General features: G+C 38.7%; 1 protein-coding gene across 1 annotated transcript in view; it reads right to left on the bottom strand.

Annotated features, from left to right (window-relative positions):
• The window catches only part of LOC147458487 (gamma-secretase subunit), a 35,964-nt gene extending 35,590 nt beyond the window's left edge, over positions 1-374 (bottom strand). Inside the window, exon 1 of the mRNA XM_086513123.1 lies at positions 66-374. Coding sequence (XP_086369249.1) covers positions 66-309 — 244 coding nt within the window. The 5' untranslated portion in view covers positions 310-374. The remainder of the gene's footprint in view (positions 1-65) is intronic.
• Between the last annotated feature and the right edge of the window lie 17,265 nt (positions 375-17,639).

The following is a 17,639-nucleotide window of genomic DNA, read 5'->3' as shown; positions in this document are numbered from 1 at the left end:
CAAAGAATTTTGCACCGATACTACAGAAGAATGTGATTGCAAAAGTAGGAAAATCAACTGCTTACAGGAGCGGAGCAGAGGATCGGGACTGCGATGATGGTAACGAAGCACAGGCCAAAAATAAAAACAATTGACAAACCAGAGCCAGGGCAAGAATGCAAAGCCTGCATAAAAGAAATTTCGGGCCTGCCTCCGGGCAGCTTCTTGATCCCGCATCCCTAGGGGACCGTCAACAGTGAGCCATCGCTCGCGCTGTTGCAGAGACGAAAGCTGCTCTTCCTCGAGCACCACGCTGACCTCTGTCTCCATCTTCTACTGACTAATCATCAAACAAAATTCTCTTGCAGGAGCTAATAAGCTAAACAATTAACAACCCTACTTCTAACCTTCATCGTCTCTATTGTCTAATCCCACAAGCAAAAATATTTTAATAGTTGGCAGACAATGAAGGTTAGTAAATAGTAGTGGGGTTGTTAATTCTTTTACAAATGTCAGCCTCGCATTTTTAAGAAAGCATGAGCCTGTCTTCAATCCTAGAGCTTGCGTGTGTGTAGCTATTTTACCATAAATAATATGATATAATTGAACTTTTTATATTCAAAAGACACCTGGCTTTAGAAGAAATGAAATGATAAGTGTAGAAGTAACTCAGTCTTAGAATTAATTTTGTACAATGTTTGTAAAAATGAAGCTTCATTCCAGTATACAAAGTGACAGAAAGAACTTCCCAAGTAGTAGGTGAATGTGTAATCTAGTATAGGACACCTAGCCAAAGCCGAAGAAAACCTTCCAAGACAAGATAGAGTCCTTACCTGCATCCATCCAAACAAAATGATAAGTGTAGAAGTAACTCAGTCTTAGAATTAATTTTGTACAATGTTTGTAAAAATGAAGCTTCATTCCAGTATACAAAGTGACAGAAAGAACTTCCCAAGTAGTAGGTGAATGTGTAATCTAGTATAGGACACCTAGCCAAAGCCGAAGAAAACCTTCCAAGACAAGATAGAGTCTTTACCTGCATCCATCCAAACAAAACAACAAATAAATTAGCTTTGGATGTGTTTTACAGGTATCAATGGATTATACCAATTGTTATCCATGTCGATCTTAAAAACTTTTTTTCAACTTTGTACAAGCTTAATCCATAGTAAATGTTTTAATTTCTTAAAATGGAACCCAAAATTTTCCATTTATAGAAGAATTTTACATCATTTTGATTAGAAGGCCATTACCCTTTCTAATCCAAGTGTCAGAATCCCCCCCAATATTTAGTCACAATTCATCTTTTAGTGAAAGCACTAGTTAGTGCAGTAGGTTTTAAATAAAAAATCTCCTTTAGTAGTCACAATCCAACCATAGGCTAGTTTAATGTTTGTTTTAAGGTTGGGTAAAGTTTTTGAGCCCATCATGTTACCAGACCTTACCATATTTTGTAAGTTAACCTACCTTAATATCATTTTTTCGGCCAACCCAGGTAGTCAGGAAGCCCTTACAGAATCCAAAAAATTTAAATGCTACACAATATGCAATCTCATATGAGAATATACACAGGAGATCATTGTAGAAATTTCATCATGATGGTTTCATCCATTTAACTAATAACTAAGAGAAGTGGTGTTACCATCAATCATCCATAAGTAGCAGGTTTAGGCCTATTTATACCAAAATTCACAAGATCATAGTGCCTATGTAGTAGTCAAAAGGTAGTGTAACAACCAGACTTTAGGGAACCATCACAGAAGTAGTCATGGCAACAACCAATACCATAGTGATGTAAATGGTACACCATTTTTTTTTCAAACAGTCCTTCCTAAGCATTAGTCGGCAGTTAACAGCAAATAACCAACGGGCCAAGTAACCGCTAGTGAGCCAACAGACAGAATGTAAAGTATTGCCATTAATATAAAACCATGTTCCGAAACAGTGATAGCATGCTTCCTGGCCAAAAAATACGCATTACTGGTGTGCAGAGGGTGAAGCAACACCCCACTTTTCCAAGCTCTCCATCAATAAAATATCATGAGTTTTATCCTGTCATAGAGTAATAGTCATGCAACAGGGCACCAGACAGCCTGCCATCCTCCAACCAAGATTAGTAGGCAAGAAGAAAAAATATATATATCCTTGTTTGTACCGGTTACCAGGGCAGAAAAACAACAACCCTAGCCAACCCAGTGATCAAACCACCGACCCATTAGGTGGATTTTGTACAAAAACGAGTTTTTAGCATTGACAGTAGGTTGTGAACCATCAGTAATCACGCGACGCAGAGCACCCCCATGTTTGGGATTAAAACAATGCAGGAAGAAACAACCCATAGCTTCCTACTAAATTTGTGAAAAAAATCATCCTCTCAAAGTAACAAGCCTTCGCAGCATAAACATATAACCATACAACATGTGAAACAAACCAAAAAGAGCAGTTGCCGACATGTGTTACTTAAGTTGAGAGTTCCATGCTTCGATGCAGTGGAGATTCAGATACGCAGTCACTAACTTTATGCAAACAAACAGAGTACAACTAAAGCTAAGTGAGGGGCAGAGATGCGCCCTCACCTTTTAAATATAGGAGGGAGGGAGGTTTCCATAACTGCATATCGTGCACTTACCCAAGCATTGGGAGATCTCCAACAGAGATGGTGAAGCCGCCTGCAAGGTGTAATGAAGAGGCCGGGTTTCACCCGAGGTTTCTTCACTCATGTACTGAGAAGGGCTACATCCCATGGTAGTGCCCATAGGCGGTGGGTTTTACTATAGTCCCAAGAGCCAAGTAAGCTCGGGAATACCCCCAAGTTAGGTGATACACTATGAGTGTGTGTGTGCCATTTAACCAAAAAATACCACCGTCTTACCAAGCCTTTAATAGTTATGCAGGGCCAAGTCCCATAGTGGAGACTCAAAACACTTTGAAGCCTTTTTTTTTAAAGAAAGGAAAAAATTTAGGACTTTATTAAGTAATCACAATGTGTGTGTGTGTGTGTGTGTGTGTGAGAGAGAGAGAGAGAGAGAGAGAGAGAGAGAGAGAGAGAGAGTGTGTGTGTGTGTGTGAGAGAGAGAGAGAGAGAGAGAGAAAGAGACATAGTCAACAATAGATGCGCTACTCAAGAGTCGGCTTCGTCTGACAGAGGGACGAGAGAGAGAGAGAGAGAGAGAGAGAGAATGTCTCATCCTCCACCATGTGCACATGAGGTGCAGCTCTGCTTGTAGAGCTCATGCTCAGAGCGGAGAGAGAGAGAGAGAGAGAGAGAGAGAGAGAGAGAGAGGGAGAGAAGGAGAAGCCGTCAACTTTGTCAAGCTTGCTATTTCCAAAATAGCATGTTTGTACTTTTTTCCAACTTTCTATTATCGAAATGGAAAGTTGTCTTTGCGTTCTCAACCGAGCATTGCCTCATAATCTACATAAATTCATCTTCACGATGTGGGTGCTATATCTATTATTGGCAAACATAACATTCTCAACAATATTCACGAGTTTGAAACTTGTGTTTTGGGTGTTTCCACACACTTGAAGCGTCATTTGTATATAGTACCCACATCGTGGAGATGAATTTATGTAGAATATGAGGCAATGCTTAGCTAAGAACGCCATTGCCTTATAATCTACATAAATTCATCTTCATGATGTGGGTGTTATAGCCATTATTGGCAAACATAACATTATCAACAATATTCACAAGTTTGAAACTTGTGTTTTGGGTGTTTCCACACACTTGAAGCGTCATTTGTATATAGCACCACATCGTGGAGATGAATTTATGTAGAATATGAAGCAATGCTTAGCTGAGAACGCTATTTCAATTTCCAAACTTGAAAGAGGAGAGAACTTTCCATTTTGATAATAGAAAGTTGGGAAAGAAGTACAAAAATGCTATTTTGGAAATAGCAAGTCAGACAAAGTTGACGGCTACACCTAGCAGGCGACTCTCTCTCTCTCTCTCTCTCTCTCTCTCTCTCTCTCTCACACACACACACACACACACACACACACACACACACACACACACACACACACAAGCGCTAGACTATGGCGAAGCTGTTGCATCCACGGTCTCACAATGGCTTCGTCATTCTTCCCATGCCATTGCATGCACGATGAGCTCCATAGAAGCTCATGCTTTTATAAAAATGCCAAGCTAGCATTTAAAAAAATATATAACAACCCTGCTACTATTTACTAACCTTCATCCTCTGCAAACTATTAAAATATTTTTGCTTGTGGGATTAGACAATACAAACGATCAAGGTTAGTAAATAGTAGTAGGATTGTTAATTTTAATAGTGTAGAGAGATTGGTAGTTTATAATGGATTATAGTGTAGAGAGATTGTTCAATAAAAATTGAGATATGAATTAATAGATTTAAAAATGCAAATATTATAACAATCATCAGCAATTCAAAAAGAATAGACTTAGCATAAGACATAACATGACATATGTAGATTGACATCAAACATTTAGTACTAAAGTAAACAAAGTAAGCATGCAATATATAAGACGCATTGTCAAATTGCTAGAAAAGAAGTAGATGTGTATTTATTAAATATTTACAATTTGACAACAAGCATCTAATAGTGAGGAAAACATGTAGCAAAATTAAAGTAAAGGAAGCCTTAACAAATTGAAAATATCTAAAGCATTGACGAAATCTAAAATTGAAGTGCGCTACTGATATGGTAATTGTGTACGAGTGTTGTCCGAATGTGCAAGACAAAGGACATTGTTTGTGTTAAGCCACATGAAAACAATGTGAACAATTAAGCATTTCGTCATGTGATGAGGCATAGAGTGAAAATGTAGAACACATAGTGCACATCACACAAAGTGCCATACAAAATTATGGTGGAGAGTCGGTACGTATCTCCCCAGAAATTATAAGGAACTAAAGGTGTGCCTTGCCCTGTAGTCTTCATGTGTTGTCCAAGCAAACATATACGCATGGAGGTTTGCATTTAGATTACAAACCTTGTAGTTTTTTCGAGGTGGATTTGTGCTTGAAATGTCCATATGCACGCTTCCTACGGTGCAGATTGCAAAAAGTAAAAGTCCTCCATCTCAAAGTTGTATGCAAATGCTGATATAAGCTTCTTCCACGATACGTGAAACCCTACCTTAGTAAACATTGAATAGCTCAAGTTCCTATGGTTGATGCCCTTTTGAAGAGCTAGGGTTTCTATGATCTTGAATCCTCTTGCTTTGGTCTATATGTTCATCATCATCGTCATTGCCATCATATCCATTGTATATATCCCTACGATAACCATGCTCTTTGTGATCCTTCAATCACCACCCATATGTCTATGATCCCTTCTATTTTCATCATCTCTGTCACTATCTCTTCATCTTTTATGCGTACCTTCTCTCATGTCGATCATGTCTACCATGATTTCCATCATCGTGTCGATCATGTCTACCGCAATCTCCATCATTTTCTCTTCTACGACTTCTATCGTATTATCAATTGTCGTGTTCACTTATGCTATTATGTCTAGCATCACCATTGCTTGCCTGTTGTTCCTCTTCTTTCAACTTAGCTAACCTCATGCTCAGGCTTTGGACATCTTTGATCCTCTCTCTGTCATCAGGGACATAAAGCCTCGGGAAGGTTGGATCGGAATGCAATTTGGCTCGAGGGCAATGGTAGGCCTAGATCATGCCAAGTGGTCACATCCGAAGGCTTGGTATTAGGTCAACCAAGTAAAGACTTTCCCAAACATTGGCCAATAATTTTTTTCTCTAGCATGTTGAAGACATCTAGATGTAACATATTGTGTTGATCTAATGTGTTGTTGATCTCCTCATGGCCCAGCGACGTGTTGCCAGCCATGCCATGTTCTTCAATATCGCATTGAAGTAACTCTTTCCAAGGCGGAGAGCTACTAGAATCCTACCAGAGCAATTGCAATTAATAGTTGTCGGGGGATGATTCCCTAAAGTGATCCGTGTGTCTCTTTCTCTCTCTGCAAAAATATTGTAGCAAAGTGGTTGTGAGACGTGCTATGGCTACCACCTAGACTTCATCGATTATAACCTAGCAATTGTCATTTGTTGTGAGTTGATTGCTACCACTTCCGTATGAGCTTGTTGAGCGATGTGTTGTTGTATGTTGGCAAAAAGGTTCTCCTTTGTGATTCACTACTTGCTTGAGTATTGATGTATAACAACAAGTACAGTACCCTTGGTTGAGTGAGAATAGACGGCCCTCGCTCTAAGAGCTATGCCATGAGGAGAATAGGGAGATCCATTGTTAGAGTCTTATAAGAGTTTGATGATTGCTTAGTATATCTTGAAAGAAGCTCATTCAAGAGTGGCTTGGGGTCATTTTTTAGCAAGAACCACTAGCCAAAAATAGCCCAGAGCTTGCTTGCCACAACCATGTTGGACACCTCTTGCAATAATAGCTTCCTTGCCACAATGATGTTGGGCATATCCTGCAATCAATGCATTCCAAGAGACAAAATTTGGGACATAATGCTCATTAAGAACTTTGTTCTTTTGTAAGGGCACCACAATTGACATACGTATTGACTAAAGCATTGCCAAGCACAATGTGTTTGTCACAATAGTCCATGTCTAGCAATCTCATTTTGAATTGTTTGACCCATGTGAAAGTCTTGTGTAAGGCCATATAAAAGGTTTAACATAGGTGATTTCATTTGGAGTGAGGGCTCCCTATGCAACCATCGAGAACAACCCAAATCTTTCTTGCCTCAACCATGCTACAATCAACTTTCTCTAAGAGATATCGTGGAGAGGATGCACATCAAGAACGTAAACAGCCTCAATTGAGGATGCCCATCAAGAAAGGAGTTGAGGATACTCGTAGATAATTTTTTTCATTTGAGGAATTCCTCAGCAAGAGAGACTTATTTTTCTCTTTTTGGAAGGGTTATTGAATAGGAAATTACATACAAGCTTATATAGTATGAAGCATGCATGCCACATTGGAAGCTTGCATACATGATGTCGTTGTACTAGATGACAATTGTGAGATTTATGGGGAAGATGCCGAAAGTTTAGATATAGGGAGTGGCAAGATGGAGGTTTCTATACCTCCCCAAGTGGGTTTAGTAACGAATTCCACGATCTAAAAATACAAAGAAGCATTGAGGAGAATGAATCAATTGATGGCTAGTCTTCAAAGACAAATGTCTCCATAATTTTTTTTGACAAGGGAATCTTCAAGGGCAACTTGTGGTTCAAAAGAAGCACCTTAAGTGGTTTGCCTTTGAAGACAAGTGGACAAACCATGAAACACATGAGTGTTACTGTAGGCTTAAGTATGATGAAAATGTGCAGTGTATGTCCATGGAGACACAAGGGCAACAATGTCCCTTACCTAGTGGGATTTAAAGTTATCTTAAATGGATACAAGTTAAAGAAAAAGTGGAAAAATAGGCCATGGTTCCCATCATGGACTATGGAGCAAGTAGCTCTTCCACGCTTGTTAATGAAGGTTGGTATATGGGTACCACATAAGGTAGATACAGATTACTTTAGTGCAAATAGGCTTGAGATAAAACAAAGCGTAGAGGGTTTTCATAATGCTAAAGCCCATGGTCAAAGGAAGAACATGTAATGGAGTTGATATTTTATTATCTAGTGCAACTGACAGGTGAAAAAGGCTTAACCGAGCTAAGGTCTATGTGAACGGATATACATTTTATTCAAGTGTTCTTTATGAGCTTTGGCCATTTATGACCAGTCGACCAATTTGTACTTATTTGAGCATTCAAGAAATCTATAAGTAAATACGTGCAAGAGGAAAATGCTCACTCTTGCACGGGGGGAGATTGCACCCAGTGCTTGCGTTATTCTTCCCTCCTCTCTCACGGCGCCAATGCAGCACTCTGCTCTAGGAGGTGCACCTGCACGATTTCTCCTATTCTCTCTCACGCTCTTTTTCTCGATGTGTGTGTATCTCTATCATGTGTGTGTGTGACGATTCAAGAAGGAGAAGGATCGTAGTAGTTTTGATATCACTGAAATCATCCAAGAAACCGCCCAAAATCCCCTCTTCAAAAGCATGAAAGCATGGGGGCTAAATCGATAAATTGAACGAAAAGGCGCAATAGAAGTAGCAAAAATCAGAGAAATTTAGCATGACACAATCCTAAGAGACCTTGACGAACTTCGGGATGAGTTGTAGGTACAATTCAACCTAGCATGGGAAGTAACCCCAAGAGACTTCAAAAGTCTCAAAAGACATTTGAGGGGCTTGGCTGTCGTCCTACAGACTAAGTGGGTAAGGCCATTTGTGAGGGAAGGAGCACAACCAAAATAAGGCTGCGGAGAGTAGCAAGTGTTGCCATTAGTGGCGCCATCACAAGGTAGCTCAACATCGCCAATGGTGATGATAGGAGAGAAAAGTTATGATGGCTTGTGTTCGCACAACGGTAGTAGCCGTTCGATGAGATCTATGCAGTTAACGTCATCAACATGCAGCTATTTTGCATGCACGAGTGTCGCCCACACCCACTTGTACTAACTAAAGTAGCGCCCACCATTCCCTTGACATGCAGCTGCCCAGTGCCCACCACCATCCACCTGACCATCTCTCTCTCTCTCTCTCTCTCTCTCTCTCTCATCTCCTGATGCACCTGCACTAGATTTCCTAGCTGATAGAGCCATCCAAAGCCGAGCACTACACTCCATTTAGCTCTACTGCAACCAACCACTCGATACCATGAGCACACAGATTAGCGGTCATCCCAACTTCCAGTGAGAATCATAGTAATAGACACACTGGTGTGTGTGCGACGATTCTGGTATGCCAATTTATCATTTTATGCATGGTAGCATGTTATTTTATGTATTTTGTAGGGCTCTCCGCGTCTCAGTTTGCAACAGAACAAGCATGCAAAGTCAGATAAAAACTTGGTACCTCCTACTATATATTATTAGGATTGCGGTAAGAAAGGGCATCACTATTCAAAGGATTGTCTGAGAAACCCAAACAACAAAAGAAAAATAACATTAACCAATTTCATCAACCTCAATTGAGGGTGAACCAATAATGCTAGTGAAATTTGTAACAAAAGCTTGAGCAAAGTTCCAAAAATTGAGGCCAAGGGTTTTGACAAAAGCAAAAAGTAATCTCAATCAAAGAGAGCCCTAAGGCATAAAACCTCATAGAGAAACCAAAAACAAAGAGCACAGATTGAGGGAAAAGCCAAAGAATTGTAAAAAGAGAGAGCCAAACCTACTTCTCTCAAGATAGAGGAGACAAGTATGAAATCTGGAGGTTTTGTCTTGGTAGATAAAGTATTTGAGTTGATAAATGTTGCTTTGGAAGCATCTCAAGTGAGATTACAAGTTGAACAAAACCTAGAGAATAAGTGGAAACGTTACCCAAACCCTATGCTAGAAATGTCAAAACTTGATGCATAATAAATGGTAGTGAAGATTACATAGAAGCTTTTGGAAACGCAAAAACAAAGACAAACAACACTAGTGGAAACAAAAGAAGAGAAATTAAAAATTTTAAAAACAGCAAAGAAACAAGTTGAAAAGAATCTAGAACCAATAAGAGAACCAACTCTTATTGTGCTAGATAGGGAGGATGGTTTGGATGAAATTCCACTGGTGGTGGAAGACTGGCCAAATTCACAATGATACGTGGTAGAGGTGTAAATGATGGAAGTGAGACCTTAGTTTTGCTCCATTTGAAGAGTTGTGTTTAGATCATTTGCTCATGGAGGTGTATATGTCATCTTTTTATGGAGATTTGGGATTTGAAAAAGCTAAAAAGTTTAAAGCAACTACTTTGAGAACCCTACCTTCATATTTGGGGGAACACAAAAGGACAATCTAAGTTGCAAGGCTACAACTATTGGAATTAGGGTTGCAGGGATACATACACATCTTGGAGATTATGAAGAAGCTCAAGGCACACAACAAAGAGTATATAGATCGGTGCACAAATAGCAAGATAAGTTATCCCTAGAGTGATGGGCATAGATATCTTGCATGGGGGGGAAACCTCCTAGTGAGAGAAAAAGTACCTTGACAAGAAAATCCCCTGGGAGAAAGGTGTCTGAGTGATGAGGGAGGACTTCTCTATGTAGACCATGGGCTATGCATAAGTCTACTGACCTATGAGGCTACAAATTGAATATTTGGCCTCGTTTTGCATACATAGATAAGGCATCCACGGATAAAGAGTCAGAACTACAAGATGTCCAGCACCATGAAGACTCAATTTCAAGCTTGTTCCCATCGGAGTAAAAATAGGTTTGTAGTCCTCAAGTCCAAACTTACATAGGAATGACTCTATGTATCTTGCTTGACACAAGGCAATACCTCCATCACATTGCTTAAATTGTATGCCCAAGCAATGATGCAAAACCACCAAGTCCAAACTTACATAGTAATGTCTCTATGTATCTTGCTTGACACAAACAATACCTTCATCACACACTTAAACTAGATGCCCAAGTGATGATGTAAAAGATCTTGAGTATCATGAAAAATCAATTTCAAACTTGTTTCCATTGGAGTAGTAGAGGGTTTGTAGTCCTCAAGTCCAAAATTACATATTAATGCAAAGGCCCCAAGTCTTTCATCTTGATAGTAGCATTCAATAGGCCTTTAATATAGCAATGTGTGTCTCATTCAAACTAGTGATCAACAAATCATCTACATACAAATGACAATGAGATATACATCACCCTCATGTTTGATATACAAAGTGCTTTGAGTTGGGGTGTTACGAAAGCCTTATTCAACTAAATGAGTGTTATCTTTCTCATATCAAGCACGATGAGACTACTTCAAACCATATAAAGCTTTCTTGCATTTGCACACTTTTTTTTCTTGTCCTCTCTTGACAAAACTGTGAGGTTGCATTACATAGGCTTCCTCGACAAGAAAGCAATAACAATATTTGATTGATGTGTATTCCATCCAAAGTGAATTGCCAATGCACATATAAAATGAATAGTATTCATACAACAAGTGGGTGCAAGAGTCTGTTCATAGTCAATGCCTTTTTGGTGTGCATAACCTTTTGCAACAAGTCTAGACTTGTAGCAATCAATCTCACCATTTGGCTTACATTTCAAGTTGTAAACCCGCTTTGTACCAATGGGCTTTTTGGCAAAGCACATAAAGTCTATGTTTCATTTTTTAATAATTGCATCATATTTTGATTGCATTGTAGCCATCCAATTTTCTAAATTTGGTACTTCATCAAAAGAAAGAGGTTCCTCTTCATCACATAAACTAGCATAACAATCTGATGCGTAACAAGAAGCTGAACGTGTACGACTAGACATAGGTGCATCTAATTTACTACCATGAAAAGTATGCACCATCCATTTTGGCATACCTCCAACCTCTTCATATTCAGCCCTTTCCACATAAAGTACATCTGTATCAGTAATAGGTTGATATGTAACAATTTTTGAAACCCCCATAGGTTGTAGATTTGCCTCATTGGAACTTACATTCAAGTTTCCACCATTAAAAGGAGGCGATAAAGTGTCATAAATGTCATGTGATCTTACATTACTATCTTTGGTACATTATAACAAAGGCTCAACAAAATCTTCCACAAATACAACATCTCATGAAACCAAGATACACTTTTTTTGCGGATGGTATAACATGTAACCCTTGATTTCATGACTGGAGCCAACAAAAATGCATTTGACAGCCTTATCATCCAATTTTCTCTATTGATTTTGTGGCACCAAAGCATAAGCTAAAAACCAAAAATGCACATGTGATCAATAGATGGCTTCTTAACATGCCATACTTCATTAAGGAGTCTTAGATTGCAAAGCTTTAGTAGGTCACTTGTTATGTACATAGGTAGCACACTTGACAGCCTCAAGCCAAAAAGAATGTGGTAAAGATTGACTTGACCATACATCATGCCATCTCCATACGACATGTTTTTCCTCTCAACAACACCATTTTGCTCAGGTGTATTCAATACTAGCCAGAAATGCATTAAACTCACGAGACAAATACTCCCCCTCTTGATCTAAACGGAGGATACCTATAGTACATTTTAAGACATTTTCAACCATAACCAGAAATTGTATGAAGCACATGAATACTTTGGCCCTTAGTTTTAATCGGATACACGCATGCATGGTTGGAGTAATCATGAATGAAAGTCACAAAGTACATGTAATTACCCAATGATGGAGTTTGCATAGTCCCACAAACATCACTATGCACAAGGTTTGCATAGGCCCACAAACATCACTATGCACAAGTTGTAACTTGAGCCCTTACAAAACCATCCTTTGGAAACTTTGAACGTTGCATGTTACCCAAAATACAACCTTCACAAACATTCTTGGAATGTGCTTTAAGAGGCAACAAAGAAGCAACCATATTAGATTTCTACAAACACAACAAACTATCAAAATACAGATGCCCAAAATGTGCTACCAAAGCTTTACATGTGAAACAACCTTTGAATTCACAACTACATTTGCAAAATTCTGCCCACACTTGTCATATAAAGTGAGCTTATACAACGGCACAAAATACCAGATATAATAGTTACATCACCAAAACTGAGATCATGAACTGTTGCAAGTGTAGATATAGACAAAAGGTTCTTTTTATCCCTAGTACAAAAAGTGCATTAGAAATTGATTGATCAAGTGATCATTAGCCTTGCAATAATGGCAATGCATCTTCTTCTTCCCTTTTTCACTAGAATTCCCACAAGCAATAGACATAGGTAACTTGTACTTATAGAAGAACCTTGAGAAGTGGCTGCATTAATATTACCACTTCTTCTTTGAGAAACAACAAAACCCTTTTCAACTGCATGTTGTTTAGCCATGTTCTTTCTTGAAAGTGACTCTTGGAAGAGCAATGTGCACAATGCATCAAACTTGATAGCTTGAGGATTTCCTTAGGTCATAAGTCTCTAAGTACTATCAAAACTCAAGTAAGTGTAATAACTTGTCCTACATAAATGAGTTTCTCATTGGTATCCTTGGTACCAGCAAGAAAAGTGTCCATGTCATCTTCCTCTTGCATAATCTTTGTCTACAACTCTTTACATAGCAATGCAAATTTTGCCTCATTGAGACTTGCATAAAGACCAACCAAGAGTATGCCAAGCCTATTTTGTCAATTCATAGAGAGAATGTGAGGAATAATAGTGCGCTTCATAGATAATGCAATCAAAGCATGAGCATGAGCATGTGCATCTCTTACATCCCAAATAGATTGCTTAGTTGTAGGCAAAACAACTCTAGCTGCAATAAACTTGCTAGAGCTTGCAACATCCTCAACAGAGCTTGTATCCATGAAAGGTAGACTTACATATTACAGACGTCCTTTGACACAAGAACATGCATCATCATGTAAGTCCACATTGGGTAGTTATCCCCATCCAATTTGTCGTCAGCAACAGTAAACATTTTGAAAACATTTGGTTTGCTATCAACCATGGCGAGTGACTACACCTAATGTGAAAACTGCCCCAAAAGAGAAAAAATGAACTAGGATGAATACGTGCTATAGATCACAACATGAAGAGGACTATAAGGGACATGTTCTCTGCAAGAAATTACATTAGCAAAAATTCTATACAAAAGAAACAAAATTGCTTGTGCAATATTGCCTATAGTGGAAATAAAGGCTAAAATGAGCTCGAATGAAAAATTTGAGCACATCAAACTCTAGGACCTGCTCTAATACCAATTGTTGGAATTAGGGTTGCAGGGATGCACACATAGCTTCCAGATGATGAAGAAGCTGAAGGTACACAATAGAGAGTACATTGCTTAGTGCTCAAATAGAAAGATAAGTTAGCCCTAGAATGATGGCCGTATATACAATGCACAAGGGAAAAAACCTCCTAGTGAAAGAAAAAGTGTCTGGTGGTCCTAAGTGTGTTCACACACATCACTATCACATATATGGTAACAACAATGATGTTTAAAGCCAAATAATTTTTGGATGTTGGTAAATTGCATTCTATATTGTCCATGCCAATTCAATGCACATCAATGATAGAGAATTGCTAAAGCTTTTACCTCATCTATGGAGTGTTTTTCATAAGAGTTGAGAAAAAATGGGTATCAAGGGTCTAATGCAAGAGCATCTCAAGGAGATGAGACAATAATAGTCTCCATAGGAAATTGTCAATTTTGTTCTAGGGAACAAAGAGGGAGATTATTGTGAGGACAAGAAAGGAAACACCACCTTACCTGTGGAGTGTGATGAGTCAAATCTCTTGCCATACTTGATAGTGGTGCCAATATAGCCATTTCCACAAAAGAAGTTTGAAAATCTTGGGAAAATATTGCAATAAGTAAAACAAAAATGAAACTTCAGCTTGCTAATTTGGGCATGTTGATGGGCAACTGGAGGGAATAGTAGTCAACTCATATGGTATTGACTATTCAACACACGTTCGCGATGGTAGACTTTGAGAAGAGGTCTAATAACGAAGTTATTTTGGGGTGTCCTTTTATGAGACACTTAGATGATCTAGGATGGGGGGACATAATCATAAAGACCTTGAGCAAGTGGGATCTATCACACACATTAATTTGATTACGTTAGAAATATACCTCCAATATTGTTGTATGTGAACAAGGGGTTTGTACTTGTTGGTAAAGGACTATGTAAAAGATAATGAGAAGCTATGTATCATCAAGCCATGTGTACTTGGATGATATGGAAACATGGAGTTACCTTTGTGGAGGATTGAGCCACATACCAAAGAGTGTGGCAATTAAATCGCCTATGCTTTATGCTACACACACATAGTGATATAAATATGTTCAATTGTTATGAGCAATAATATAATGATATTTTTGTTTGTGTGATGCGGATCTTAATTTTTCATTCTCTCTCTAGTCTTTCTCTAGATTAGAGCTTATAAACATGAAGTTTAAGTTTATGCTTATGTTTGATCTACCATATATTATTAATGTGCTATTAGGTCTCCCCAATCTTGGAAAAACGAAAAGCCTTTCAAAACATCTTAAGTGCATAAGTGAAGGGTGAGTTTAGGACATGAGAAGACCCATGAAAATGGAAGTCAATTTTTTTTGGTGTGTTTTTCTTTTGTTTATTTTCCCTTTGGCGTTTTCTTCTCTTTAGAGTGTGTCCTTGCATTATATAGGTAGTGAATATATATATATATATATAAAAGCCATAAGGAGAGCTATATATGTTATTAATGTGGTATATATGTTTAGCACTTACGAAAATTCCACCATTAGGCACCGTCGCCCACCACCTGATGAAGATAAGGAGGAAGGTTCTTCTAGCTCAAATAGAAGTTTGTATCTACACCAGAATCAACCACATCCCCTCCACACGAATTTTAGGGATCCAAACATTAAAGTTAGAATATGGCCGAGAAGGTGAAGAAGAGTCTGAAAATGAAGCCACCAATCGTAAGGAAAAGGATGAAGGAAAATCTTGACCAAAGCCGAAAAAGAATCGTGAAGGAACCGTAGAACCTAAGTAATCAAAGGTGATCCAGACTGTAGATCAACTCAAACCTAGTGTGACAATTACCATGGTTAAAGATATATTGTTGCATGACCCTAAGGAGGAAGCCAAACAACAAAGCTCAAAAAAGATAAGAAATTACAAAAGTTGCTAAAACAAACCGGTAAAACCCAACTTTGGGTACAAGAAAAGAAAAGTAAGTTTAAGATTCTATACAAGAACTTGTCTTTAGTACAGTTGGTGTCGGTTCTTCTGTTGACATCACTGAAGAATTATAAAAACGTCAAAGGCTCTCCTACAAGAAAACATTCAGGAATTTTTGAGACAATCCTAAAGGGAAAAGTTAAAGGTTTTGGGTGTAAGGGAAGCCAAAATCCAAAAGGGACAAAGAAACTGCATGTTCTGATCCTAGCCCCTTCAGGATTTGCTCCTCTCAAGCAAACCCCTACTCCGGAAGCTATAAGAGATGAAGGATCGATGCTAGATTCCCTAACATGTACCGTGTTTTTTTTGAGAGATGACATAGACAAAAAAAAGCCAAAATCACAATCTGAAGTAATTGAGAAGAGCGTGAGATGGAAACTAGGTAGAAGAAGCCACTACTCACCATGACTACTAACCATGTCCTAGACTTCCCTTTCCATGCCAGGTTAAGAGGTAGGGAGTTGATAAAGCATATTTCAAGAGAGATTAGGACGATGGCAAAGAGGTGAACCTCTACGAGGACCTCCATTTAAAAGACGTGCAATTGATGTGGAAGTAGGCAAAATTTGGCCAACCTCCATTGGGATAGGCCCCATATTGAGACACCTACTCCCATATGTCTACCTTGAATCGCTGCAGCCTAGGAAATCCAACCAAAACTATCCAACAAACCTAGTTATACTAGGAAGAGATTAGAAGGGAGATGAATTGAAGAGGTGAACCTCTGCAAGGACCTCCATTTGAAAGACGTGCAATTGATGTGGAAGCATGCAAAATTTGGCCAACCTCCACTAGCATAGGACCCATATTGAGATGCCTACTCCCACATACCTTCCTTGAATCGATGCACCCCAGGCCATCCAACTACAACTATCCAACAAGCCTAGGAAGCAAATTGTCTTTCTGCGTGCTAAAGGATGTGGTCAAACTAGAATTGGCAATAGCTACCAAGTTGATTGATAGCTGCTTCCAAAAGAGAATGCACGCTTGAGATAGAGCTCAATAGCAAGGAGAGATTCTAAGGCACGAGGTCCAAAAATATAGCAACACAATAGCCTTTTCCACTACCCAAAAGAAGCTATCAATCATATAAAACAAGAAGCTCCATGCTAAAAGAAAGAAGCGGAAGAATATTTTTAAAGATTTCTAAAAAAAATTAAAAAATTAGCATGAATTGTCAAAGATGGAGGAGCAGCATAAGAAAACAACATGTAGACACTAATTCCAATCACGATCTAGAAAAGGCCACTCAAGAAATCCAAAGCTTGAAGGGCCAATTCACAATGGTGTTAGAAGTAAGAGCAATAACTGAGGAAGACAATACATTATTGTAGACCCAACTAGTTTTCTCTCACCAAGCTTTGCTCAAAGCCCTGGTCACTCGCAACTAGAGGGACATAACATTGCCCCAAGATATTGCTCAAGTCGTTCCTCCAATTGAAGTAACTACACTATATCAAAAATTCATGATTGCATCCAAAGCTCTAACTACTGTACAACAAGTAGTAGTGCAACTTTGAACAAAGATGAAGAACTGACAATTAATATTCAAGCCATGAAGGAGGCTATTGTGGCCAAAGAGAGAGGTTACAATCCAAGTCTGCCAATCAACGGCACAAGAAGAAGCTCTTTGCAAAGCTGAAGTAGGGTGGATAAAGTTATTACTTACGAGCTTCGACCCAAAGAGTTTAAAGAGGAAAGGAATAAGCAGGTGAAAGAAGTAGAGGAGCTTCCCAAAAATATCAAAGCCGATAAGCTAAAAACATAAGGCATTATACCCTGCTTTGGTTAAATATGTACAAAGTTGTGTGGACCACCAATAAAGCACAAAAACCTGGGATAGGGGATGATCTATGAAAGGGATGTGGAACCCACAAAGATGATATCATTCATCTGTTTGACCTTTTGACGGAGCAAAGACTGAATTAAGACTTTTCGTGTAAACTGACAAACATTCGAGTGAAGTACAGTTCCAGATTAGCAGACCTAATCAAGA

The sequence above is a fragment of the Adiantum capillus-veneris genome, chromosome 5, assembly GCF_014529385.1.
Source record: "Adiantum capillus-veneris isolate H3 chromosome 5, ASM1452938v2, whole genome shotgun sequence".
Taxonomy (NCBI): domain Eukaryota; kingdom Viridiplantae; phylum Streptophyta; class Polypodiopsida; order Polypodiales; family Pteridaceae; genus Adiantum; species Adiantum capillus-veneris.
The sequence above is the reverse complement of the archived record's forward strand: the minus strand, read 5'-3'. Positions and strand labels throughout refer to the sequence as shown.